The following is a 26,200-nucleotide window of genomic DNA, read 5'->3' as shown; positions in this document are numbered from 1 at the left end:
TATGTATAGAACATTAATTTAAAAAAAAATCACAGTCTCAATATAACTTTCATAATTGAAAAGGAAAGAAATCTACACTAAAATGGTACAAAGGAATGAAGGATCAAATGGCGGGCTTGTTTGGCGTTATTGGCAGAGAGCACTTGTTCCTCCCAAGACGTCTCCTGAGGACACCCTTTTGGCGCATGACCTTCTGGGCAGGATGCGCAGGGGCACCAAGGAGAAAGCTAACAATGTGAGCAAGTTACACCAGAGGCATCATATGGCACAAGGTGAAGGTGCTAGTAGCGTACCACACTCCCGTAGCCAAGCAAGCTCAGTATCTTGGCTAGAAAGTCTGGTGTTCATCTATCACTGGAACAGAAAGGAAAACTTAATTGGCTAATGCAACACAAAGTCCAAAAGGAAGCCGCCTTGACTGCTGGCAAGAAAGCAGGAAATTAACAAGGTGCCAGAGAGAGAAAAAGTGAAATGTGTCCCTTGTTGCTGCTTTAAATTGTGAAATAAAAGCAAATTTGTTTTTTTTAAAAATCAGCTATTCTGTGGGGCAGACATGAGACTCCAAGATAACCGTGAGCAAAAAACAAAACCTTGCCACTCCACAGCTCAGACAAATTGCAATCATTACATCATTAAAAATTAAGATTGTTTTTCCTGTACATTTTTTGTTTGTTTGAATTCATGGGGTTCTCTCGTCTTACTTTCTTCACGACAAAAGGTCTCCCAGGAGATTTGGGGAAAGGGAGGAAGAAGGGTGGGGAAAAGAGGACAAGCAAATCAAGGTCAGACTAGGTTATATTCCTTCAAGTTGAGCTGCAGGATGGTGTCCTTGACAGCAGCAAAGACAAACCGGATGTTCTCCGTATCTGTGGCACATGTGAAGTGAGAGTAGATAATTTTGTCGCTGTCGGGGTTTAGATCCACAAACATCTTGAGGATGAACTCCCGGGCTGCCTGTGCATCTCTCTGGGGGCCTGCAAACAGATTTGGGGGGAGAGGGAGAACCACAGTTACAATGAGGAATTTCCACCGATTGTAGGGCGGTTGGCTGTTGACGGGAAAGCAAAAGAGCAAGAGCAGGCTTAATTGGGCTGCTCGAACCAGGCACCACTCAGCCACTGCCCTCTTGAGTGACGGGGGATCCTGCCAGCAGCCAGATGCTAGCAGCTAGGAGGATGGTGAGAAGGCAGGCAGACATAAGAGCATAGGAAGAGCCATGCTTGATGAGACTAAGGTTTCATCTCGTCCTGCATTCTGTTTACACAGTGGTCAACCAAGTTGTCTGTGGGAAACCCACAAGCAGGACATGAGTGTAATAGCCTCCCCCTGCTCATGCTCCCTACCAACTGGTGTACAAATCCACACTACCTTTGATATCAGAGGTAGCATATAGCTACATATCAGGACTAGTAGCCACTGATAGCCTGATCCTCCATGAATTGGTCTAATCAACCACCCAGAGCTTTGGCTATTGGGTGGTATAAAAATGTAATACCGTATTTCTTCACTTCTAAGATGCACTTCCCCCCCATATAAACATCTCTAAAAATTGGGTGTGTCTTAGAATCGCGAGTGCATTTATAATTTCTTAGAATCAAAGCTTTTTTTCTGTTGGTGGTACTGAAATTAGTGTGCGTCTTACAATCAATGGCGTCTTAGAATCAAAGAAATACGGTAAATAAATAAATCCCTTTTCAAGCCATCTGGAGTAGTAGCCATCACCCCCATCTTGTGGTAGTGAATTTCACAATGTGCTGCATGAAGGAGCACTCCGTTTTATGTTCTAAATCTCCCACCAAACAGCTTCGTGGTATGACTATGGACATTTGCAGTGAAGCCAGGAACAAATGGCTCTGCTGGCTAGCTACCACGTCAAGCCTCTGACAAAATGGCTGGGCTACTCCAATTGTAAGGGTCAGTTACAGCCTTCTGCAGCCTGCCTCCTTGGAGACCGAGTGGCTTTCTGCCTGGCCCACCCAGAGGAAAAGTGTCAGAAACACGCCGGCTGTGCCAATCATGTCCCCTGCTGCTCCTTCCCCTCCACCTCAGGAAAGGCAGAACACTGGTCGGAAGCTGTCTTACGCAGAGTCAGTCTGCTGGCTCCACCTACCTCACTGCTGTCTACGCTGACTGGCAGTGGCTCTACAGGATTTCAGGCAGGTGTCTTTCCCATCCCTAAATGGGTACCTCGAGGATTGAACTTGGGACCTTCTGCATGCAAAGCATGTGCTCTTCCAAGAAGCTACAGCCCTTCCCCACAGTGCTTTTAGAACTGGCGACCGCAAAGGGACTATGGGAAAATAAGTTATCCTTATTGGGCTGAGACACTCACTGAGCACTTTAAAGGGACTGAAAAGAACATTCGAATGTTTTAAAAGCAGTTTCTTACCATCAAACTCTGGAAAATAATCCACAAGGTGAGAATACATTATCTTGTCTTCCAACAGATCTTTCTTGTTGAGAAACAGGATGACGGAGGAGTTCTGGAACCAGGGATAGGTGATTATAGTCCGGAAAAGGGCTTTGCTCTCCTCCATTCGGTTCTGTCAGGGGGAAAAATGTTTTCTAGGTATCATGGTTGCAATCATAGAATCATAGAATAGCAGAGTTGGAAGGGGCCTACAAGGGGCCTCAATGCAGGAATCCACCCTAAAGCATCCCCGACAGATGCTTGTCCAGCTGCCTCTTGAAGGCCTCTAGTGTGGGAGAGCCCACAACCTCCCTAGGTAACTGATTCCACCGTCGCACTGCTCTAACAGTCAGGAAGTTTTTCCTGATGTCCAGCCGGAATCTGGCTTCCTTTAACTTGAGCCTGTTATTCCGTGTCCTACACTCTGGGAGGATCCAGAAGAGATCCTGGCCCTCCTCTGTGTGACAACCTTTTAAGCATTTGAAGAGTGCTGTCATGTCTCCCCTCAATCTTCTCTTCTCCAGGCTAAACAGGCCCAGTTCTTTCAGTCTCTCTTCATAGGGCTTTGTTTCCAGACCCCTAATCATCCTCTGAATGCCCTCCTCTGAACACGCTCCGGCTTGTCTGCGTCCTTCTTGAATTGTGGAGCCCAGAAGTGGACGCAATACTCTAGATGAGGCCCAATCAGTAAGGAGCAAATACATAAAAGGGGTTTGTTTGTGTGTTAGATATTTATACTCTAGTAAGATCCACTGGTACCACCACAGCAGGAGGAGGAGGGGGAGACAAGAGCTTAAGATGCTTTTTGGTACGTTCTGTATACTTCAGAGATGGTCAACAGGGAAGAGGAGTACACAGCTGTTTGCTTTCTCCATTTCTACCATGTTTTCAACCACACCCCAAAATAGTGCCAGTCGCTCTCAATCCAGAGAAGCAAGTGGTTAGTTATGCAGCCTCCTCCCATCCCATTCACAGATGAAGTATTCCATTTATTTCTCCCATTTAGACCCTACTTCCGAAGCAAAATTCCTAAAGCAGTTTGCAAGGTACCAAAAAGAGACATTGTTTAAAAAGGGATTTGAGTACTTAGATCATCAGGGGAGGCCCGTTTAAAGACGCCCATGCTTACTAGAGATGTAAAAATTCTGGAAATTTTGAAGTCATTGAAAAAAACCAGTTTCTTTGTTACTAATCAACATTAGTAATAAAGAAAATTATTTATGTCTCCTCTAGTCCTCCACAGTGTCAAGCAGACATAAAGCACATAAAAAGAACTGAGAAAAAGTGGGGGGGGACCAAGACTCAATGAATATGCATGAAATGTAATCAGACTCCATTTTCTTCTGCTGCCCCTTACGCCTGGAATGCTCTTCCAGAACATTTGAGAACTACAAGTTCAATCGCAGCTGTTAAAGCTCAGCTAAAAACTTTTCTTTTTTCTAAAGCTTTTAAAACTTGATTTTGTTCTGACTTTTATACTGTTAGTTTTACTCTACCCTGTGCCTGTTTGGTGCATTTTCTTCCCCTTCTTATTGTTTTATTATGATTTTATTAGAATGTAAGCCTATGCAGCAGGGTTTTGCTATTTTATTGTTTTACTCTGTACAGCACCATGTACATTGATGGCGCTATATAAATAATAATAATAATAATAATAAGACTCATTTTCTGAGCTATAGCTAAGCACTATCAATTTCAGTCTCTGCTTCAATGGCAGTGCTGCCCCCTAGAGGCAGAAAGGCATCTTGCTCCTGCAGTTGAGACTTTGCAACCTAGGACTTGCTTGTCCTCAGAGCACAGACACCGTAATAATCTGATACTGTACATAGTTTTAGAAATCATTTGGAGGAGTAAATATATGAACACCTTGTCTTAAACATTTTATTCATCATACTAAAATAAAACATTCCATAATCCATTTTTTCTTCATTTTTTTCAATTTTTCAGAAAAAAACAAAAAAGGAAAAACCATATCCCCCCCAAAAAAATTCCAGTTTTTTCCCCAGGCCTTCACATCTCTAATGCTTACAGAGGCCATGGGAGGCATGGGAGAAAGGCTTTCTCTTGGGTTGCTCCCAAATTCTAGAATGTCGCCCTTTGGAGTTACAACTGTTCCCCACTCTCTCTGCATTCAGGAAAGGGAACAAGACACATCTGTATAATTTAGCTTTTTAAACAGTTACTAGTTGTACCTGGCGTAATATACGCCGTTGTAGCATATCTTAAAGTTTATTAATTAAATATCATTGCGGGGGCACAGGCTGCTTGGAGGCCGCCGATACACCGCTGTCTGGCAGACCTGGGGGGCAGGGAGGTCGGGGCAGGTGTCCCCCATTCCCCGGGGTTCCTGTCAGCCTTGGGCTACCAGCTCGCATGAGATTAGGCCGGGGCGAGTAGCAGGCGAGCAGCCTCCCACCCGGCCACCAAGGGCCCCGGCAGTGCCTCGCTCATGCTCCGGACCATGGCGTTGCACCCTTTGGGGGGGGGGGGAGCAAAGAGGCAGAAAGTGGGTTAGGATTACCTTGGAAAGCCCGGAGGAGTCGGGCGAGGGGCTTAGCAACCTGTATCAGCTGACGTTACACGTTGTTACTGTTGCTTAGCAACCTGTATCAGCTGAAGCCTTTATGGAAACATACCTAAGCGTTTTATATAGATAGATGGTTTAAGGGGTTGTTTGTTTTTGTTTGTAGAACATCAAAAAAACAATGTCATTTGTTTACAAGTCTCCCCTCCTCTAGCACCGCACCCCCCACCCCCGCTGAATTTTGGTAAAGTGCTTTGGTTAGTTTCAGAGCCAGGATAGAAATGTATAAAAATAAATCCCCCCACCCCAAACTCAAGGCAACATTTTAGGTGTGTTAAATCTGGAACAGCTCATATTCCATTTCCTTCAAACCTGGTGTCCTCTTACTCTAAACTCCTTTTGCCCCCATGTGCAAAAGATTTAATCCTGTCTCCAACAGCCCTGAGTCAAGTCTATGGGTTATCGGGGAGAGGAGCTACTCACAGCAGAAGAACAGACAATTGTGAAATAGGATGCCCCTTCATGACACACTGAAATGAAGACTTCCTTAACAGATTGGGGCTTTATAGCCTAGCTGTCGCTCCACCATAGTAGCATGCTTTAAACTGCAATGTCTAATTTGCCATTCTGATCAAAGGAGGGGCCTGAAGACACCTATATCCTGTCAGCAGTCAGGGTTTTGGGGTTTTTCCCCCACTCCCAAGGACTTACCTTTGGAAGGAAGCCCCAAAAATGTAAAAGGCAACTGGGATAAATTAAGCTCTGTAAGATTATCTGTACTAACAGTATTGTTTCTGATACAGCTTTCGTGTGTGTGTTACTCTACTCCCAGTTTTGTCAAGGGTTTTGTTTTTTGCACCTGTTTTTATCCCTCTCTTTTCAATAAATGTATCTCCAAAAAGAAAGTAAATAGGAAATAGGAAGAAAAGCAAAACTCAAATCGTGCTTCACTGCAAAAACTGTTTTACATGTGTGCATAAGGGTGACTCCGTGCGCTTTCATGTGATCACAAGACTCAGAGAAAACTGACAGTTTGCTGAAGCTTTCTTCAAGTTGAGGAAACAGAATGTCTGTATCCTCTAAATCCCTCATGGCTTCAAAATTTATGCATATGCACAGAGCTTGACCTGTCCTTCCTGTAGGGCACAGATGGTCAACTTGGAGGCCCAGTGGCCACCTCTGGCCCATGTTTTATGGCTCATTCCCCTCCCTGCACAGCTTGGAAGTGAGCCGCTGCTGCTCCCAGCACAAATTGAGAGGTTGACACTTCATTTAAAATTGAGAGGTGGCTGCCAGGTCAGAAGTAGCACAGCGCTTCATGCGCTGTTTCTGGCCTGGAGGCACCACTTGCCAAGTGAGGATGACCCTCTGGAACATCATCTTTTCATGCTGTGAGGGGCAGCTGCCTTGTTCTTTAGCTGGGGGGTGGGGATGAAGACACACACACCCCGGGCTGTTTAGGACCAGCACAAAAGGATCATGCAGATCAGTTCAGAAAAATCTAGCTGTCCAGGCTGAAGTTGGCTACTGCTGCTTTAGGTGGGTGGAAACAGGCAGACCTTGGGCCAATTCTAGCCAAGGAAAGCTTTTCCAGACTCCACAGATTAAGACACATGGAGGAAGGAAGACAAATATTTCAAGGGGGATGAAGGCATTTGCTAGCATGCTACTCTTTAATAAGGCCCTGAAGGGTTTCCAGAGCCATTTCTTCTTCATAAAAAAACCCACACTTCCCAGCACTTTTTACAATTAGTTCCAACATTTCCAATCCAAGCTATATGACTGGAACTACAAACAGCCACACACCATTCACCCCTACAATTGTGCTTACCTCGTTATCAGATTCCACCAGAACTTGGTCATATTCACTAAGTGCAACTAAGAACATGATGGAGGTTACATTTTCAAAGCAGTGTATCCATTTCCTTCGTTCTGACCTCTGACCCCCAACATCCACCATTCTGAGGGGATAAAAAGGCATGTCTTGACTATTCAACATTCGTTCAAGATTTCCAGTCCACAAAAATACATCTGCAAAAGCAGAACTACATAGGGAATTGTGAGACCAGCATGGGACATGGTGCCTACATAGGATTTTCCCTGATACAAGAAGTATCCCCTTCAGGCCCTTCCTCAAAACTCCCTAGTCCTGGTACCTCACTATAACCATGTCAAATTACATGTAACTGAAGTAACAGCCTCTTCTTCCCCTCCGTTTCCCCCTTCCTTTATTGTTTCCGTTTCTATTTTAGATTATTAGACCTCTGAGGTAGGGACTGGTGACACATGTCCTTTGTAAAGTGCCATGTACACAGACACAACCATGTCCACCACCACAGCTCCTTCTTGAAACCTTGGAGAAACACCACGCAGACCATTCTTCCCCAACCTGGTGCCATTCAGATGTGCCCATGCTGACAAGAATTCAGGGAGTTGCAATCCAACACATCTGGTGGGCACCTGGTTGGGGAGGCTGATGTAGACAATGCAGAGCTAGATGAACCAATGGCCTGACTGCATCCAGGTGAACTTCCTATTTATTTATTTATTGCATTTCTATACTGCCCAATAGCCGAAGCTCTCTGGGCAGTTTACAAAAAGGAAAACCATTCAAAATTTAAAACAAACAGTATAAAAGCATAGTATAAAATGCAATATAAAAGCACAATGAGATGCATTACGAAGAACTACTAGCACAGATCCTGGGAGTGGCAGCTCAAGAAGTAGGCCCTTCCACGTAAGGGGCTTCAGACAATACCAATGCAGCAGAGGAAGGATACGTCCTGGCACTGCAACAGTTCCCGTGCAACTAAGGCCACACTGGAGGGAGCCTACGGGTCTTGCTGCATTGGGTTTAACGTGCTTTCAGGCTACAACCAGATAAAACATTCAAACCATGCAGCCAGCAGGACACTTGGCGGGTGGGGAATCCATCCTGCACGGGTCTCCTGCTTGGCATGGTTGCTGACAGGCCTTGCAGTGTCTATGCAAAGGAGCTTCTCATGGATTGTGCCATGACTGAGGGGTTCAATGTTTCAATTTGCTGCCTGATTATAGACACCACAGAGAAGGTAACCCCTGCCCAGAAGGGGATTCTGCTGACAATATAACTCTGCATTTTTCCTCCTTCACTTAGAAAACAATCAAGTGTGGGGAAACATGGTGGGAAGTGGCATTCATTTGACCCACCTGCCAGAAGACCACTCAATGCCTCGAGAGGGATGGCCTTTAATTACGCTGTTGCATATGCTGCCTTTGAGCCTGGGGAAAACTGGACTGTAAATACCAAGCGTCTACATAAATTAAAGCTGTGGAAGTTACCTGAAGATAATGTTCTCTAGGTCAAAGGGGTATTCTATGATCCCAGTTGTCGGAACTCTGACCCGCAGGACGTCTTGCTGGGTTGGGAGGTACCCTGGGGTGGCGATACGATCCACGTCAGTAAGGTAGCTGCAAAAAGCATGTTCAGAGGGGGAAGATTAAGTTGGCTTGAGTTGGCTTGCCACAGGAAGTGCTCCTGCCCAAAGAATCATTATAGAACTATGAATATGAAACCTCAGTTACTTTACAGTGTCTTCCACCTCTGCTAAACAAACTGGCCATGCAGCAGCATGGAACAAAACAAAAGACAAAAACGCAAAAGCCTAGGAAACTGAAGCAGAGCTCTGGGTCACTTCTTTATGAGCAGGCACAGGCAAAAGCAGCCTTGTTATTAAGTCCTCAAAGGTATTAAGCCGCAAAAAAAGTTTACCTCGTGGTTTTAATTTTTCTGAACCGCTCCAACAGCTCTGGCTACTGGGCAGTATAGAAATGTATTAAATAAATGAAATTTACTAGCCTGCTGGGGCTAGCAGAGGAGGGCTGCATTTCTTTGCTGGATGTGGACAAGGGAGCTGCAGTCCTCAAGTAGCCCGCCTGTTGTCTGTGCTGGGCACTCCGCCCCTCCTCTGCTAGCTCACTCGCTCACCTGCATGCAATTCTGGGTTGCCTATGGCTGCCAGACTAGCATTTAAATACAAGCCTGTCCAAAAGGCTCATTTCCTCCCCACTGTAAATGGCAGCAGGCTGGCAGAGCTGTCTTCCTAGGCATCTCACCTCATTTGCTTAAACCTTGGCTGGGTATGTCCAGCAAAGCATAGAACACTGCAGCTCACCTCAGTCCCTTTATCATTTAGCTCTTCTTGTTCGGAGGGAAAGAGATAGGAAACTGGAGGACTAGACTGAGACGCTTGGGCTGTCAGTGGCTGACCTTTCTCGGAGACGGCTCCCACAGAAGCAAACATGAGAGATCAGAGAGACTGGTGCTCTGTGTTTTTTCTAGTATTGTTGTGATATCCCCCACCTACTAACCCCCAACTACTGCAGTCTTTTCTTGAAGCCCCTCACCACCTTTCTCAGTCTAACACGAGGGTAGGCAAAGTTGTGGCCATGAGCACCAGCGTCGCCCCCCCCCCAGGGGTGGGAATTTTTACAGGGATCCTGAAAAAGAGACTATGTGCTTTTTCATGTGCTTGCAGTAACGAGAACATGCATGCATATGTGAATGCATGCACAAAGGATAGATGGGGAGGTAGTGAGTCAGAGTCAAAGAGAGAGAGAAAGAAATGGAGGAATGAGTTGACTGGCTAGCTGGCAAAAGCTGGGGAGAGGGGGAGTTTGCTTAGCTTCTGTGAAATAGATTTCTGATGGCGCCAAAAACTGTGGGTTCAAAGGACTTATTTAGTGTGCTGGGGCTCAGACCCCACCTCTGCCTTGCACTCAGCATTTCAGCCGGTTACTTGTGACTAGTCACAAAGGACACCTCCCACGACAGCCATTTTGAGGTGGTACCCAGGACAGTTTCTCAAATTGCCAAATATGCCCTCAGACCCCAAAAGTTACACACTCTTGAACTAACACATGAGCCTAACTAACACATAACACCTGTGGCCCTTCAGAGGTTGGACCCTCAACATCCATCTTCCTCAGCCAGCATGGCCAATGGTCAGGGATGGTGGGAATTGCCAGCCACAGGTTCCCCATCTCTACCCAAAATACATCTACTACCAAAATATTTATTCATATTATCAGGCTATCTCCCCCAAGGAAGAAAGTCAGACAGTGTTACTTCCAGATCATTTCCAGTATTTAAAATTTCATCTTGGAGCATGGTCATTCTGAAAGTTCAGGGAGGACAAGATTTAAATGCAAGTATTTATTAACTTATAGCACAGCTTTTGGCTTAAAGAGCCTGCAAGGAAAAGAACCTACAAGATAAGCGCGTAAAATCACTCAAGAGCACATTACATCCCCAAATTTCTAACAATACAGCAGCAAGTAAAACACTGACCACCTCTCGCCCCTTCAGTGCCAAAATGCCTTTGGAAAACGCAACAGCTATAGTTGAAACACTGAGTGATGTTGCAAGCCACACTCTTTCCACAGAAGTCTTCCTTCCACACACTCCTCCTCACAAGGTTTTCAGGAGTGGGAGCCCAGCAATTATAATGCCACAAGAGTGCCAACATGTGAGAGCAGGACAGAGAAACTACTTTTGCTTACTATTTAGCAGAGTCTGAGAGCTGGTATTCTCGCCGTCGGTCATAACACTCCTGAATTCCTGGGTCATTCCACAATGTTTTAATTGCACTTACATAGGGCTGCTCGAAGGACGAGACCTTTTCTACATCCACTTCCCGGATCAGCAATGCATTGGCCTACAATTTGAGATGAGGGAGAAAGAAATAGGCTTGAAAAGCTTATCCTAAGACCTGTCTCCCTATTCACCCACCAAGTGTGGCCTTTCCCCCATCCTACGGGCCCCTTCCTTTGCTGCTCCTAGTGATAGCTAGAGATGCAGGCGTTGCGCTTACCGATTCCATCTGCATTTAAGCAAACAAAAGTATGTATAAATATAGGGAGTGATTCTTAACAATAGCAGCAAACAAGCACTAGCCACAGCCGAGCAACTGCCAAAATACAAATTGATTCACCATCAGGCCTCCACAATTGTTCTACAACCCAATAATATATACCATGTTGGTGGCCCACCAGGCTTTGGGTAAAGGAGATACTCTCACTTTGGTACTTAAATTTTCTGGTTCCTACAAATGTGTTGCTGGCTCCTGACAGTTACTCTGGGGCAGTTACGTGTTGTGTTGTGTTGCAGAATCTGAGTTGCACATACGACTGCAAACAGTCAGTAATGAGACAACGGGACAGAGAAGTGGGGTGTTTGAGCAGGCCTCACCTTGTTCTGTTCATATTTGTACAGGATCTTTAAGGTCTCCATGGCCCTGATCATTGACTGCATGGCAGTGAAGATGTTCTGGTACACCAGTTTGGTGAAACCCTTTTTGTCCTCTTCAGAGTAGCCCGAGCCATGGATTATCCGCATCTGTTTGATGAATGTGCTCTTCCCGCTCTCTCCGGTACCTGAAAGGAAAATGTGGAACAGGGGGCAAGGAGACATGAGACACCAAGATAGTGATGTGTTTTGTTTTAATTTAACTGATGCTGTATTTATTTATTTATTTATTTAAGGATTTTTATGCCGCCATTCAGCCAAAAAAGGCTCTCACAGCGGCTTACAAAAGTATTTCTTGACAATTAATTGGGGTTTGATTTTGTGTGTGTGTGCTACCAACAAGAAATCTTACACTGCAATTTGGTTTTGCAATAAATTTTGTTATTGTATTTTAATATCTGGTGTTTTGTGAGCCACCTAGAAAATGCCATTATTGTAAAATAAGAAGGTCAAACAGTAGTCACAATGATGGTTGTGCAAACTCCTGTTTCAAACCAATAAGCATTTTGCTTCCACAATACATTTCAAGCAATGAAAGTACTGTTTGAGGAGGGGGGCTGCTGCTGCTCTGTGATGCCCCAGGCTGTAAAGAGTAGCTGCTATTCTGTATTTCCTTCCCTGAAGATGGGAGCATGGAGGGAGCCATTTATTCCTAAATAAGCCTGTTACCTCAGGGAGCTGAAGGGCGGGGTGGTGGTGGGTGTGTTTGTGATGGCGGAAAGGCATTCTGCACATGCTGAGCAGCCCAATGACAATACGTTCTGGAATCAAACACTGCTACTGAACATGGTTCTGGGGCCTGACATGATTTACTCTTAAGCTTCTTTGGCTCTTGGGTCCATACCTAGTTCTTGGGGGCAGGGAGATCATAATTTCTCAAACACCCAAATAATAGGTTGACCACTAGTTAAACCACTTAACTATCTTCTACCTTTTGATCAGCTAAAATCATGCTTAAAATGGCCACTTTAAGTCTGAAGAAAATACAGTCACAGACCTGATATGAAAATGCTTCCTTTCTAGATTGCTACTGCTACACAGCTTACCTTACAATAATCACACACACACAGGCTGCTATTTATCCCAAAAGGTACTGTTTTGCAATAAACAACACCTTCAATTCAAATAGCAATTGCAGGGATTTTTTTTGTTACAAAACTGGTGAGGGGGCATCACCCCGATCTGGAAAGGGCCCCACCACTGCTTCTTCAAAATGAAATGGCCATTTTAATCACGCTTTTAAAAAGCGCTTATTGTAATATGTAGTTTGGCCCAAAGCTGTTACTTGCTGTTAGAAGGAAAGACTGTCTTAAATAAAAAAAAATAAAAATGGTTGTTTCCTATTACAGTTATACACCAGAATTGGGTGCTTTGTTAACACATACAACAAGAGCTAGGAATATTAACTGGGAAGTCCCCTATTTTAATCTCATCTCAAAAGTATTATTTATTTAGAAAGGCATGGCAGGGGGTGGGGGGACAGTAGAAGAGAAATTTCCTAGTATCAAGATCAGGTTGGCCAAGGTGTTTGGATGAGAAGAGGCCTGGAACCATTCAAGCCCTGTCTTGGGGTAGATTACTTGGAGCCATACCCTGGTACCTTTTGAAAGGATTCCTGCTCAGATACCGGAATTGCAGCGGTAATTTCAAGAAGAAAAAAGGAGTCAGCCTTTATGGTGGCAGAGAAAATTGGCATCCTGGAAGGCAATTACTAAAAAAAAAGAAGCAGCTTACATTCATCCACCTTCATGTGCCTGGGAGACGAGCCACCTAGGCACACAGAAGTCCTCTTCCTTGCCAGCCCATCAGGACAATCTGAAGTGGCTTTCCCAAACCTCTTGGCTGCCACTCCCTCTCCTTGTAGCACCTTCAATCCAAATGACTGTTATTTTCTTGCTATCCAGTACCACTAGTATCTGCCTTTCACCCCAGGCATGAAGCTTTGGCTTCCTCACTTAGCTCCCAGATTCAATCTGTCCCCAAATGACATAATTTCTTCCAGCATTCCTGACCACTGAACATTATGGATACTGAAGTTCAAAACATCTGGAGGACACCAAGGCCATAGCTAGACCTAAGGTTTATCCCAGGATCATCCCGGGTTCGTCCTGCCTGAGCGCTGGATGACCTGTGTGGCACTTAGATGAACAGGTTTGACCCCAGGACAATCCTGGGATAAACCTTAGGTCTAGCTATGGCGCAAGTCAGCGAAGACTATACTAAACCATAGTTTAGCATTATGATAAGGAACCGCAGGCTCTTCCCTCAGCAAATGGCACAGCTAAGAGACAGTTAGAGCTTTCACTTCTGATGCCATTCCTACAGCCATACTCCGAGAAGAGAGGAGTGTGGGCTCATTTGCATAACACATTAAACATGCCTTAGCACCATGTCTGCATGCAACCAGTGGGCCAGTTTGCATGACACGGCAGGCTCATCAGGAGTTCCTATGCCATGCAAACTCAACCACTGAGGATTAAACAACCCTACAACAAACTGAGGTTTATGTGAGGGACACAGCTGTTTAAATTTTAAATAACCATTGGTGGCCGAGTTTAGACAATACAGCAACACCCACTTGGGGTTGCATATTCAAAATGTCCTCAGGCACATGCCACATTTCATCAGGGGTTAAACAACCCCCAATGAGCCCACCATGTCCCACATCTCATTTTGGGAACTTGTACTTTGCACTTCAACATGTTTCCAGAGGGGCTTAACGAATCTCCTTCCACATCCAGCAGACACTCTGCATTTATTTTTAAGTTCTGCATGCCTTGTCCAGCCCTATATCTTTTTGACCATTCCCCTTAAATTGCTGCTCAAGACTTTCACTCTTCCATCCTTATCACCAGAATCTCCCCACTTTCCTCCCTCACTGCCCTTGGTGCACAGAACTCTCCACCCCCAAATGCCCTAGACAGCCACACCATGTCACACACATTCGCTTTCACCTTTCATCATCATCCCTCATTGATACCAAGGCTAAGCATGTGTAACTGCATTTGCTCAAATTCTCCCCCAATTAACCTTGCCCCTCACATCATTTCCCCTGATAAAGTTTAGATTGTGAAGTCTTTGGAAATAGGAACTCTCATTCGTTTTTAAACTTGTGCCAAAGGTATCATGTATTCTGATGGCACTAAGAAGAGATCTGGGGTGTCTTTGCCACAAATTGTGCTGGGCATGAGAGCTTTTGAGAGAGTCTCCGGAGTTCAATATGTCATCACAGACAAGACTCCTCCTAAAGAACAAGGGCAGTTTTGGCAACATACATAAATTTGGGCTGGTTACCAAGGACAGCCACAATTTGTGGATCCTCAGTAACAAACCTTCCCCCAGACTGCCAGCACTCACACTCACCCACAAAGTTGTTGTTTATTAGCACCTATTTGAAACCTTTTTATAGCAGCTGCATCTTTAGCAAATACCTGTATTCATTAAAATAGTTCTACTCGACCTCTCATCAAGAACTCCTGAGAGAGCTTACATGTTAAAAAAACAGCAATCGTAATAAGTTTACCTAAAAGTTTAACAGAGATGCTTTAGCAACTTTGTCATTTGAGTAGAAACATCTCTTGAGTTAATCAGTGAAACGAAAAACACGAAGCAATCAAACCTAACAACCCATTTATAGTTATAGTGGGACTGGAAAGTATTCTAGATCCAATTAGCCAGTATAAACATTTTAGGGAACAATATCCTTTCCCCACCCCCTAAAATCACCTGCAAAGCAACCCTTGCACAGACAGAATAATCTGAGGTAATGACTAGGTGCCAGCGCCACATTTCTAAGCTTCCAAGCCCAATCTGTCCCACGGGTTTAACGTAACTTTCTCCAAGGCAGTAGCAAAATCAGCAAGCCACCTGGAACTGGTCTCTCTCCCATCACCTATTTCAAATGCTACATTAGGACAGAGCAAACCCAACAAATCCACAATACAACTTTGAGTAATGCAGTCTCGTTGGTCCCCAGTCTTCTAAGTCTTTTAGGCACGGAAGGGAATCACAGTGTTCAACATTGGCCTCTGTGACTGGCAGGCAATGTGAGGCTCCTGGATTGCTCAGACCAGATATAAATACTTGAAGTCTGGTTTATAACCCTCCCCTGGTCAACAGAGCAATAATTCCTGTATGCCACAGTTCAAGCCCTAGCAATGACTGCAAGAAACCTGGAAAGGACAACATCCATTCCAGGTTATAGCTGCCAATCTATTTCCTCTCTAGAAAGCAGAGCCAACAACTTTGGGATGTGTTTATATGACTTCACCAATTCAGTACACAAGATACACCCTTCTAAAGGAAGCCCAACTGCACACAACACTGCTTTATATGAAGGTAGAAGAATTTCACCTCCCTTTTTGCTGGGTAGGGGGAAGATAATAACTCGAAGCACACACTATATAAATTTGTTGTTCAATTTTCTCATAACAATTAGAAACTCAGGACACCCCCAGACAACCCCACCCTCAATTGCCCAATCAAGGCTCAAGAACATGATCATGTTAACAAAGCAACAATGATGCTTCAGGGTTTCCCTGGCAGACTGGAGCAGGGAATCCCAGTACATCACTACTTCCTCGGAATGATGTAATTGCTCATATCTTGGCACAGTGACATCACAGAGCATTCCTGCTCCTGAAGCTTAGATCAGAGGACATATTCAATAGAGTTACCAGTAATGTAGGTTTTCCAGAAGACTTTTGAGCATTCTCCACTGCCTTAAATAGACTATCTGATTTCACATGTTTAGTAGACTTATATTAGGTAAACAAATCTAAAACAGAAATATGCCTTGTTAATAAACCTCAAAAGCCAAAAGAAGTTGAGCTGAAAATATTGGACTGGGATGGAGGGAGTCAATATATAATATTTTAAAGTGTAGTTTTAAATGTTATATCCAAACAAATCCATTATTTAGCATTTAAGGGGAAAAGTAAAGGAACTGAGAATTGTTGAGACTAGTTTTAACATGCCTGAAGAAACAGTGGACATATAGTTATTTAATTAAAACATTTGTATCCTGCCCTATATCATTAAGATTTCAGGGCGGCAAACATTTGTGCTTCTTAGGGCTAGTCATCTAAAAAAAAAAACACCTTTCAATTTAAAAATTTACTGATAATGCAGCCTTGTATATAACAGCTCGCCTGGTTGCCATAGGTAACCAGGAATTCCATGCAGGGACCCATCATCTGCATGGTAGAAGGCATTTTAACTGGCCTGCTAAAAGGTTAAGTAGCTTGCATATCCATGCCACTAGACTCTGTGGAAGCTAGTAACCTTGGTAGACTTATTTACAAGGCTGTGATTATATATCCATTCCAATTACAAAAATTAACTGTTTGTATCCATTCCTCATGTTACTAATTTCACAAAATAATAATGCATTTCTTAACAAGTGAAATTTTCTGCAACATGGCAGAGGATTTTTTCCCCTGTCAAACATTTTCCATGCCACATCACTCAAGTGGTTTCATTTCCCAAGATACATTCCAGCCCAACTCCATTTGGGAATCACCAGTGTAAATGCAGGGGGGCGGGCAGCACCACAGAACCCAATAACTACTTAGGGGTCAAAGAATGTCCCAACCCAGAGCAGAAACAGGATGAGGTGTAGAATAACAAATTCAACCACATGAGGGCACTTCCACAGTTCATCCCAACTAGCAACAGCAGCAGGAAAGAGAGATGAGGATTTAGAGTTACTGTCGTCATTTGAGTTATCCCAGCAATGTCTTCCAAAGCCACTAATCAGCATGAACTAGCAGCAACTGAAATGGGGTAGTCCCCGGAATGCACAGTTTGTAATCGCCTCCCGGTTAATAGCATCAATCCTCCATAAGAACGTCCATATAAATCAACAGCATATCATAAAGGAGAAAAGCCAGCACTATATAGTTAACCTAAGTGTGCTTAGGACAATGACTTATCTAAATCATTTTGTTTCAAACTCCCTCCAACAATCTTTTAAGTCAGTCCATCTAAATTACTAACCTGCAAAAATGTTTAATAACCAGCTGGCTGCTCCTGCATGTGCATTTTAATTGTTAGGAGCCTTCGTAGCTGCCTGGACAGGATTCTTAGCCACCCCAAGTGACAAGGAAGGGGCTATTTACAATCTGCTCTCTGGTATTCCTCTCTGAGGGAGAGGAATTCAGCTCTTTGTCATAAAAAGCCACCACCTGAACCCAGCAAGCCTTAAAAGCTACACAAAAGTAAGCATCCTGTCTGACTCAGGATAATCATCAACAGATAACATTGAGCGGGGTGGGTGGGTTGGACTCAATGGCCTTATAGGCCCCTTCCAAGTATTCTATGATTTAAGTAAGAGCATTCTAGAAGCTGCTAGTTTACAGTCAGCAATTGGTCCTGCTTTTTAAAAAATTCTAAGAGACAGACCAATAAATAAAATAAAATATTGTAATGGGAAGCCTATGCCATACCAATTAAAGGAAACAACATCTAGACAACATAAGCAATCTGGAACCCCTCCAGATGTTTTGGACTACAACCCCATAATCTGTCCATTAGCCATGTTGGCTGGGACTGATAGGAGTTGCAGTCCAAAACATTTGGCCACACCCCATCTAGATGTTTGTACAGCCAATTTCAAAAGATATTTCTTTAATGACTAGTTATACAAGGTGCTGGGTAAATGGTTTGTGTTTGCTGATGACTACTAGCTATTGGAAACATCTCACAGGCTTAGGTAATGGCTGAATTCTGGGGAGAAACCATCTAGGAGTTAATGTGCTGGCAAAGTCCAAGTTTGCTGGCAAGGGGATTGCTGCTGCTATAAAAGATCAGCATCATATATGGGTGCTCCGCTCCCCAAGAAGCATAGTTGTAAGAAAACACAGCACAAAGAAATCCCAACCTACAAGTTATCTCTTATCACAAGAAAAATAACCCTGCAGCAAATGTGCCCACGATAATTTGAGAGAACACAAAATATTTTAATGTAAACACATTGGCACTTTTTTTGTAAGCTTGGCAAATACCTGAGATTTTCCAGCCCTAATCAATGCGCCTAAGGCTGTATATAGAGAACATAAACTTTTTGTAGATCAATTTCTGGTCTGATGGACAGAATCTTTGGTTCAAATCAGTCTCAGAAAGCCAGGCTGGGACAGACCTGAATCCATGACCCTTATTTAGGTAGCTCAATAAGTAGCTCCACACACTCTAAATGTAGCAGCAGCCAAAAATAGTTTCAGAACCCCTAAAATTTCCTAGTTTGGTATGATAATGAAATAACACATGGCGATTTATAAGACGTCTTTCCTTGGGGATCACAAGTCTCTTTGCAGCACATTCAAACGTTACATCACAATGCTCAGTTCTGCAGGTTTCTGATTAAGATTGCTCATTCTGGGAATGCTAAACTACAGACATATTTTTTTCGTTTAATTTGTGCCATAGCGTAACTCTCACACTAGTTACGGCCAGGATCAAGTTCTAGAAGACAAGGTAAAGTCAAGATTGTGTCCATGTACAGCAGTTCCCCAAATGCTACCAAGAAATTGCAACTCACCTCCACTTCTTTGCAACTGCAAAAAAAGTTGCTCCAAGAGTGGGATTTTACAGGCAGGAACCATAGAACCCTGTGAGAGAGGCTCTTAGAGCAGCTTTATAAAAAGTATAAAGTTAGAAAACAGAACAGTGGAGACTGGAAGACTGGGGAAATTGTGTGTGTGTGTGTGTGCGCGCACACGCGCCCATGTCTTGGTGGAAGGGAAGTGTGCACATATGTGGGGATGTGTGTCTGTGTATCCATACAAGTATGTGTATGGGGTGGGCGAGTGTGTGCATGCCCATGTACAGCCCCTTGCCTTGCATCAGACAGCAGATGTGGCCCTCAAGGCAAAAAGGTTGTGCATCCCTGATGTTCAGAGAGTGCCTTTCTTTGACTGCTGAGTTACTACAATCTACTTCACACATTAGATGGGATTAGGAAACAAGGCTTTTTAGACACAAGGCAATTCGATTTAGAAATTAAACATTGGCCACATTTCATTTGACCAGATTTCTTAAACAGCCGCCTGGTTCACACAGAATCACAGCCCTTGGGTTCTTGCAAATAGGGCAACGTGCTTGTGCACACAACTGCAATAATATCAACCAAGAGTTTAAAAAACAACTAAATTATGACATGTGAACCAAGCCAGTGTTTTGCATCCTGTTATCATCAGCCCCTCAGAAGAACAGCCACAAAATCAGGGGTGAAACTAGCACAGACCTCCTTACTCCCAAGAATTGTTTCAGGTTAATAAATGGACTGAGAGTATAATAGAGAGAAAGACCACCACTTTGTGAACCTAGAAAACAAACCCAGAAGTCTACAGCTAAGAAAGTCACATTTATCTGGACCCATTTCAGTCTGGTTTCAGGCCAGGGCACGGCACTGAAACAGCCTTGGTGGCTCTGACTGACTACTTACTCCAGGTGAAAGACAGGGGGAATGCTACCCTGTTGATCTTCCTGGATCTCTCGGCGGCTTTTGATACCATTGATCATGGTATCTTACTGGGTCGGCTCTGCGAGATGGGAGTAGGAGGCACTATGTTACAGTGGTTCTGCTCCTACTTGCGGGACCGATCCCAGAGAATGGTATTGGGGGATTCCTGTTCCACCCCATGGCAATTAAGCTGTGGGGTGCAACAGGGTTCTATTCTGTCCCCCAAGCTGTTCAATATCTATATGAAGCCATTGGGTGAGGTCATTGGGTTTTTTGGGTGGGATGCCATCGGTATGCTGATGATACTCAGCTCTACTTCTCCTTGTCGTCGGAGTCAGCTGGGGCTGTGAAGGTGCTGGACCAGTGCCTGGAGGCTGTAATGGGCTGGATGAGGGCCAATAAACTGAAGCTGAATCCTGATAAGACGGAAGCTCTGTGGATTGGTGGTTCCCGAGTCTGGGAATTGGGTAAGTGACCTGTTCTGGATGAGGTGGTGCTCCCTCTGAAGGAGCAGGTACGTGGCTTGGGAGTACTCCTAGATCCATCATTGTCACTGGAGGCCCAGGTGGACTCTGTGGCACGGAGTACTTGGGGTCAGCTTCGGCTGATCCGCCAGCTACGGCCTTTCCTGGACAGGGACAACCTAGCCACAGTAGTGCATGCACTGGTAACTTCCCGATTAGACTACTGCAATACCCTCTATGTGGGGCTGCCCTTGGAGATGATGCGGAAGTTGCAGCCAGTGCAAAATGCTGCAGGTACATCTTATAGAGCCCACATAACACCGGTCTTAAAGGAACTGCACTGGCTGCCTATACGCTTCCGGTTGGAATTGAAGGTGCTGGTAATGACGTTTAAAGCCCTAAACGGCTTGGGCCCTCGATAGTTGAGAGAGCACCTCTCCTTATATATGCCTGCCCAAGACCTTAGATCTGTTGGAGGAGCCCTTCTCCACATCCCATCAATGCAACATATACGTTATGATGGAACAAAGGAGAGGGCTTTCTCTGTGGTGGCACCCCGGACTGTGGCATGCCCTCCCCTTGGAGGCCCGATTGGCGCCAACATTGATTTCATTTCGACGCCAAGTGAAAACATGGCTTCTTAACAAAGCCTTTGATGGTTAAACTCACTGGCACATTGTTTTAACTGTTTTAACTGTATCTATTGCTTTTAAATTATATATTGTTTTAACTTGGATCATGGTTTAATTTGTTTTTAACTGTGTATATTTATTGTTTTATACTGTATGTTTTTATCTGTACGCTGCCCTGAGATCTTAGTGATATAGGGCGGGATATAAATATTTTAAATAAATTAATTTCAATCATTGTATTGCTTCCTAGCATCATATTCATTGACCAAATGCAGAAGCAAAGAAGTTGGGACTTTCCAATAGGAGAAAAGCACTAACCCCCAAATATTGCAATGACACTTAAGAGACAAAATTTGGGGTACAACCATTTTCAAAACTAGCTTCAGCTGTATTCAGGATTGATGCCTAAAGTTTGAAGCTAACTCTTTAAAAACTGTTGCTGCAGCTTCAGATAGATATTGTTAGATTACATTTGGGTAGGAGGTAAGAGGAAGGGAAGAAAGATGGAGGCATAAGAAATACTCCACAAAAGTGCATCTGGTGTACATATGAATACTTGGCTGGTAACCCAGAAAGAGTGCAAACAGCAGAGGTGGAGCTCTTAAAAGCACAGCACGTAAAACGGCGTAAGAGGGTAAGAATTCACACACAGATAAGAGCAGGGAGTTAGTTCCTTAGAGCGTATGGAGGATTGGAACTTGAGGTTCCTTGGTATGAAGGAGCCATGCATCTAAAGAGGATGAGCAGATGTCAAGAGGAAGAGGAAAGTCGTCAGAAAGGCTGGAAATGGAAAAGGGGGGAAGAGGACTGATGCCTTAGATTCTATGCCTTAGGGAGGAAGGCAAACATTCCACACACACAGATGGAGATAATTATGAAGGGGGGAGTCTTTAGCAAGGAGGGATATTGTCAGGAAGAAGAACCACTATGAGATTCTTTTAAGCTAGTGAGCACGATGCAAATCCTAGAAAAATAATAGAGAAGGCCAAGAATGAAATGGTAAAAGAGGGTGGTGTCCTTAACAGGGGTGGGGCTAATACCTTTCTAATGTAGGGAAAAGAGGCTTCGTTTTTTCATAGAATGTAGCAATTACATGAAGGGTCAACTGTCAGGAAGTAAAGCCCCTATGAGTCTTATCATCCAGGGAATGGAACATAAATCCTGGACCAGTTACTTTATATAAGTAATTGAGATTTATAGTCTGGTCCTTAGCCAATAAGGCTCTCATAGGGTCTGTTCTTCCTGATGTCTGTCCTCCCCACCTTCACCATAAGGACACCTCACCATGATCAACTAATTCCCAGCACTTTGGGCCATTTCTACAAACACTACTACAGTTGTTTCTAAGACTTCTATTGGGTCTCCTAAACAATATGGTTCTGCCTCTTGACAACTGCCACCCTCTACCGTTATGAAGCATACACCCGAACTATCAACTCCTCAGCACCTCTTTCCCAGTCTTTATTACTATTCCTCCTCTGGTAAGAGGAAGAACAGCAGTGCTTCAAGAGGGCTAGAAATTAACATGATTGGAGAGGAAGGCTGTCCATATGCAGGGTAAGCACCTGTCAGGAACAACCACCTTATTGGTTAGGAAGTAGAATACAAATTCCAGGAAGATGTTATGGACTACCAAGTGGGACCTGCAACAAAATGTTGCAGCTTATCCTCATTGTCTAGTGTAAGAGCTCCAGTTTGGAGTATCAGTGAACCAGCCAAGCTCTCTTCTAGGATACTATAAGGGGTAAGCGTCTCAAAGCAGGCCAATTTACACCCTTAATTTTTCTTATCCAACATTCTGGAGCTCCTGAGGAAACAAATCATATTTAGCCTGCCATGTTTAACCCCCCCCCCGCTTTTTTTTTTTTTTACTTCTACAAACCACAGGGTTCCTCCCAAGCATGCCAATGCCTCCCTCTCAATGACCCCGTTTTGGTTCCAGTTCTGTTGGCATTCAGCCACCTAAGTTTGTTATTACAGGGAGTGAAGATACATATTTTGATACACATTGGTCATGAGCAGAATACAAGTCTAGAAACCATTTTAATGAAACAAATGCTAATAAATTATTGTTAAAGGAGGAATGATAAAAAAGGGTGGAAATTACACGACCTAGATAGAATGGGAAATTCCTAGGAAGCTAAATGAAATTGTTTTAGGAGCAGAATAAACCCTACAAACAACTGTATAAAAATAAATTAGTATTGTCAGAGAAGGAGTGATTGAAACAGTTGGAAATTATGTGTTGGGTGCAATTGTCAGTGGGTTTAGCTTTATGTATTATGGTTTTGATGTTAGTTGCCTTGGGAGGATTTTACCCTGAAATGCAGCATACAGGTCTTCAAACCAAATAATAAATCGATAGGGACTGAGATGGGCCTTCTCTGCAACATGAAGAGGGCCTTCTCTGCAGTGGCCCTACACCTTTGCCATCAGAGGTCTGCCACTGCAGGTTTTTAAGAAGGCCTTGAAAACTTATTATTTTACCTTGGCCTTCTGTTGATATGACTGCTGGTGTTGCTGTTATTGGCGTTGCTGCTAGTTTTATTGTTGGCTTTTATTGTTTTCAGTGCTATTTTACTGTTTATGTTTTTATCACTATTTTAACTGGGTTTTTTTTAATGAATTTTATTGCTGTAAGCTGCCTTGGAAAGGCTTCTGCGCTGAACAGCATCCAAGAAATATTTTAAATAAATTAAAAAATGATAAATAAGTACTATTAAAATAATAAAACATCACATGATGCTAGAGGCATCTATTGAAATGAATGAAGTTTTACATAATTAAGGTGGGGTGGGAGGTTGTCAATGGGGATGAAAGATAACAGGAAGGAGGGATTTTTCTTTTTAATGGCAGGGTGTTTGTCTAGGTTTTTTAAAAAATATATCTAGAAAATAATTACAACTGCCAACAACAGTAACATTACGAATAAGAGTTTATGAAGAAATCTCGGGTGGGGATATAAACTATCCAGAGAAGGAGGAGGAGTGGCAGTGGGTGGGGGGACACCAAAGAAAGCTCCCCTAATAGCCTGAAGGCCACAGAGGGGGAGATGTCAAATCCAGGAGAAGGAAGAGAAAGAGGTGCTTGTGTTTGGTTTCTCTTTGAGCAGATATTGCGGGAAGTTCCTGGTGGAGGGACATGAGAGGAGTTTCGGACTCCTCTCTCAGAGTCAACCTACCTCACACAGGTGTTGTGAAGATTTAACTGTGCATATTTATTGTTTTATACTGTATGTTTTTATCTGAACGCTGCTCTGAGATCTTAATGATATAGGGTGGGATATAAATGTTTTAAATAAATAAATAAATAAAAGCGGGCAGAGAAAGAGCTTCATACACCACTTAAAGCTCCTTCGAGGAAGAGGATAAGAGAAACACAGAGATACAGACATATTCATAGTGTAAATAAATGAGAAAAAGGAGGAACGTTTGTTGCATGTGTAACGTAACAAAATGAGAAAAAAGCAGGGATATCTAGTTATATATAAAAATCAGGGTCCTATCTCTCTCTGTGTGTGTTCTTTATATACACAATGCAAATAAACGAGAAATAAAAGGAAGGCCGAAAAATATATAACGTCAATGAAGAACGGGGAGACCACGTAAATATAAGGGCAAAACCACTGTGTGTGTGTGTGAGAAAGAATATCTCAAGAAGACGAAGGAATAATGTAACTGGAGTAAGCAGGGGAACCTGTCACTGGAAGACACGGCGAAGGCAAGGGCAGGCGTCCGTGTGGTGTTTGCAAATAGAAGAGAAAACGTAAAATAGTGCAGACTGTGTTCTAGTGTCTAAAATAAATACCCAGAGACCTGAGGGAGAGGCGGGAAGGACCGCGCGGGGCCTCCCGCCTCCGCCTTCTCCTCCTGGGCCGCCCTGCCTGGCCTGGGGGCTCCGGGGAAGAGGCGGTGGGGGGCACAGCGCTCTGCCCGCGTCCCGTCCCCCCCCCACACGGCCTCCCTCCGCCCCGGGAGCGACTGACTGCCTGCCTGCCTGCCCGCCCGCCTTCGCCCGCCTTCGCCCGCCTGGACTGACCGAGCAAGAGGAGCTTGAGTTCCCTGCGGGCGTCGCGCTTGTCCCTCCGCAGCTGCTTCTCGATCTCGGCGTTGATGCGCTTCGACTCCTTCACCTCGTCGCTGAGGCAACAGGCCATCATGGACTCCAGCGTCATGGCTGCCACCGAGCCACCGGCACCAGCGGCGGGGGGCGGAGGGAGGGAGGGAGGGGAGGGGAAGAAGGCGGCGGCGGCGGCGGCGGCCCCGTCGGCTCGGCCCTACTCAAGCGGCGGCGGCCCCGTCGGCCTCCTCCGCCTCCTCCTTCCTGGCCTGCCTGTTCCCCCCTCGCACAACAGCCGCCGACACAGCCCAGCGACGCCAACCTAACTTCACAGCCGCCCTCCTCCTCATAACACACAGGCTCAACCGAACCCCCCTGCTAGCAACAGCGGGGACGAGCGGCGGCCGCGCCCAATAGCAAGGCTGAGCGGCGGCCCTTGGGAATGCCGGATTGGGCGCTGCCCCGCGACGCGCCCGGGCCAATCGTCAAGCGAGCCCCCTCAGGCGAGAGGCGGGCCCCGGCGCGCGCGCGGCGGAGGGGGAGGATTGGCCCGGCGGCCGCACCCTGACCAATGAGGGGAGGAGGAGGAGGAGCTTAAGGAAGCGGAGAGGCGTTTGCTGGCGTATGTTGGGGGGTTAATTATTATTTTAATTTGGGCTACGCCTCTTTTCTGTTTTTTTTAAAAGCAAATTTGGTTGTTAGCTGGTGAATTAGAGATGGGGGGGTGACACGCTAATCAACGGGGGCGGGGTTATAGGAACAGAATGGGAAACAACCGTTGATTAGCGTGTCCTCCGAACTCACCCACGGAGTGCGCATGCGTGGGACGGGCGTGGTCGCTGGGTATTGTGGGATGGTGGAGGACTTAGAGTGGGGAAGAGAGAAGGGGAAGGCTAGAGAGGCCCAAGGCTGAGGTACACACGCATGCACCCTCTCTCTTGTCATGTATGTTTGAGGAAGGCAAAGGGGATGAATTATTGAGCCCAGGAGTCTCCTCCTATTGGTTTGGCTGAGGTCTGGGAGATGTGAAGTCCTTGTGAGAAATGGTTATTCTGAGCATGTGCAGAGTGCTTTTTTCCTACCACTGAGAAATCCACATCAGTGTGTGCTTCTGTATGTTTGTTTATCTAGGAAAGAAGGACAGGACTCCTGTGTCTTTAATATTTGCATAGAAAAAGGGAATTTCAGCAGGTTGGGTGAAATTCCCTCTTCATCACAAAAGTGAAATCTGCAGGAGCCCTGCCCTCTTGACCAGATACAAAAGAGGGCAGGGCTCTGGCAACTTTAACTGTTGTCACGAAGAGGGAATTTCACCAGGTGCTGCATGCATACAAAACACACCTCCTGAAATTCCCTTTTCTATG

The 26,200-nt window shown here is 44.7% G+C and overlaps 1 protein-coding gene across 1 annotated transcript; it reads right to left on the bottom strand.

The window, feature by feature from the left end:
• On the bottom strand, positions 1 to 24,991 carry GNA11 (G protein subunit alpha 11). Its single transcript, XM_063147018.1, has 7 exons — positions 24,816 to 24,991; positions 11,164 to 11,348; positions 10,476 to 10,630; positions 8,256 to 8,384; positions 6,766 to 6,895; positions 2,390 to 2,543; positions 1 to 974 (listed from the first exon to the last, which is right to left on the bottom strand). Exons 1-7 carry the CDS (start codon positions 24,949 to 24,951, stop codon positions 784 to 786), a joined length of 1,080 nt encoding a protein of 359 aa, XP_063003088.1. The 5' UTR covers positions 24,952 to 24,991; the 3' UTR covers positions 1 to 783.
• Between the last annotated feature and the right edge of the window lie 1,209 nt (positions 24,992 to 26,200).

Source organism: Elgaria multicarinata, chromosome 23 (assembly GCF_023053635.1).
Source record: "Elgaria multicarinata webbii isolate HBS135686 ecotype San Diego chromosome 23, rElgMul1.1.pri, whole genome shotgun sequence".
NCBI classification, from domain to species: Eukaryota; Metazoa; Chordata; class Lepidosauria; order Squamata; family Anguidae; genus Elgaria; species Elgaria multicarinata.
This window is presented reverse-complemented; position numbering and strand designations above follow the sequence as displayed.

Coding starts and splice junctions, on each gene's coding strand:
- GNA11 (XM_063147018.1), bottom strand. CDS start 24,951: ATGACGCTGGAGTCCATGATGGCCTGTTGCCTCAGCGACGAGGTGAAG. Junction 8,385..10,475: donor CTCTCAGACTCTGCTAAATA/GTAAGCAAAAGT, acceptor TGCTTTTTGCAG/CTACCTTACTGACGTGGATC. Junction 6,896..8,255: donor CTAGAGAACATTATCTTCAG/GTAACTTCCACA, acceptor TTATCCCCTCAG/AATGGTGGATGTTGGGGGTC.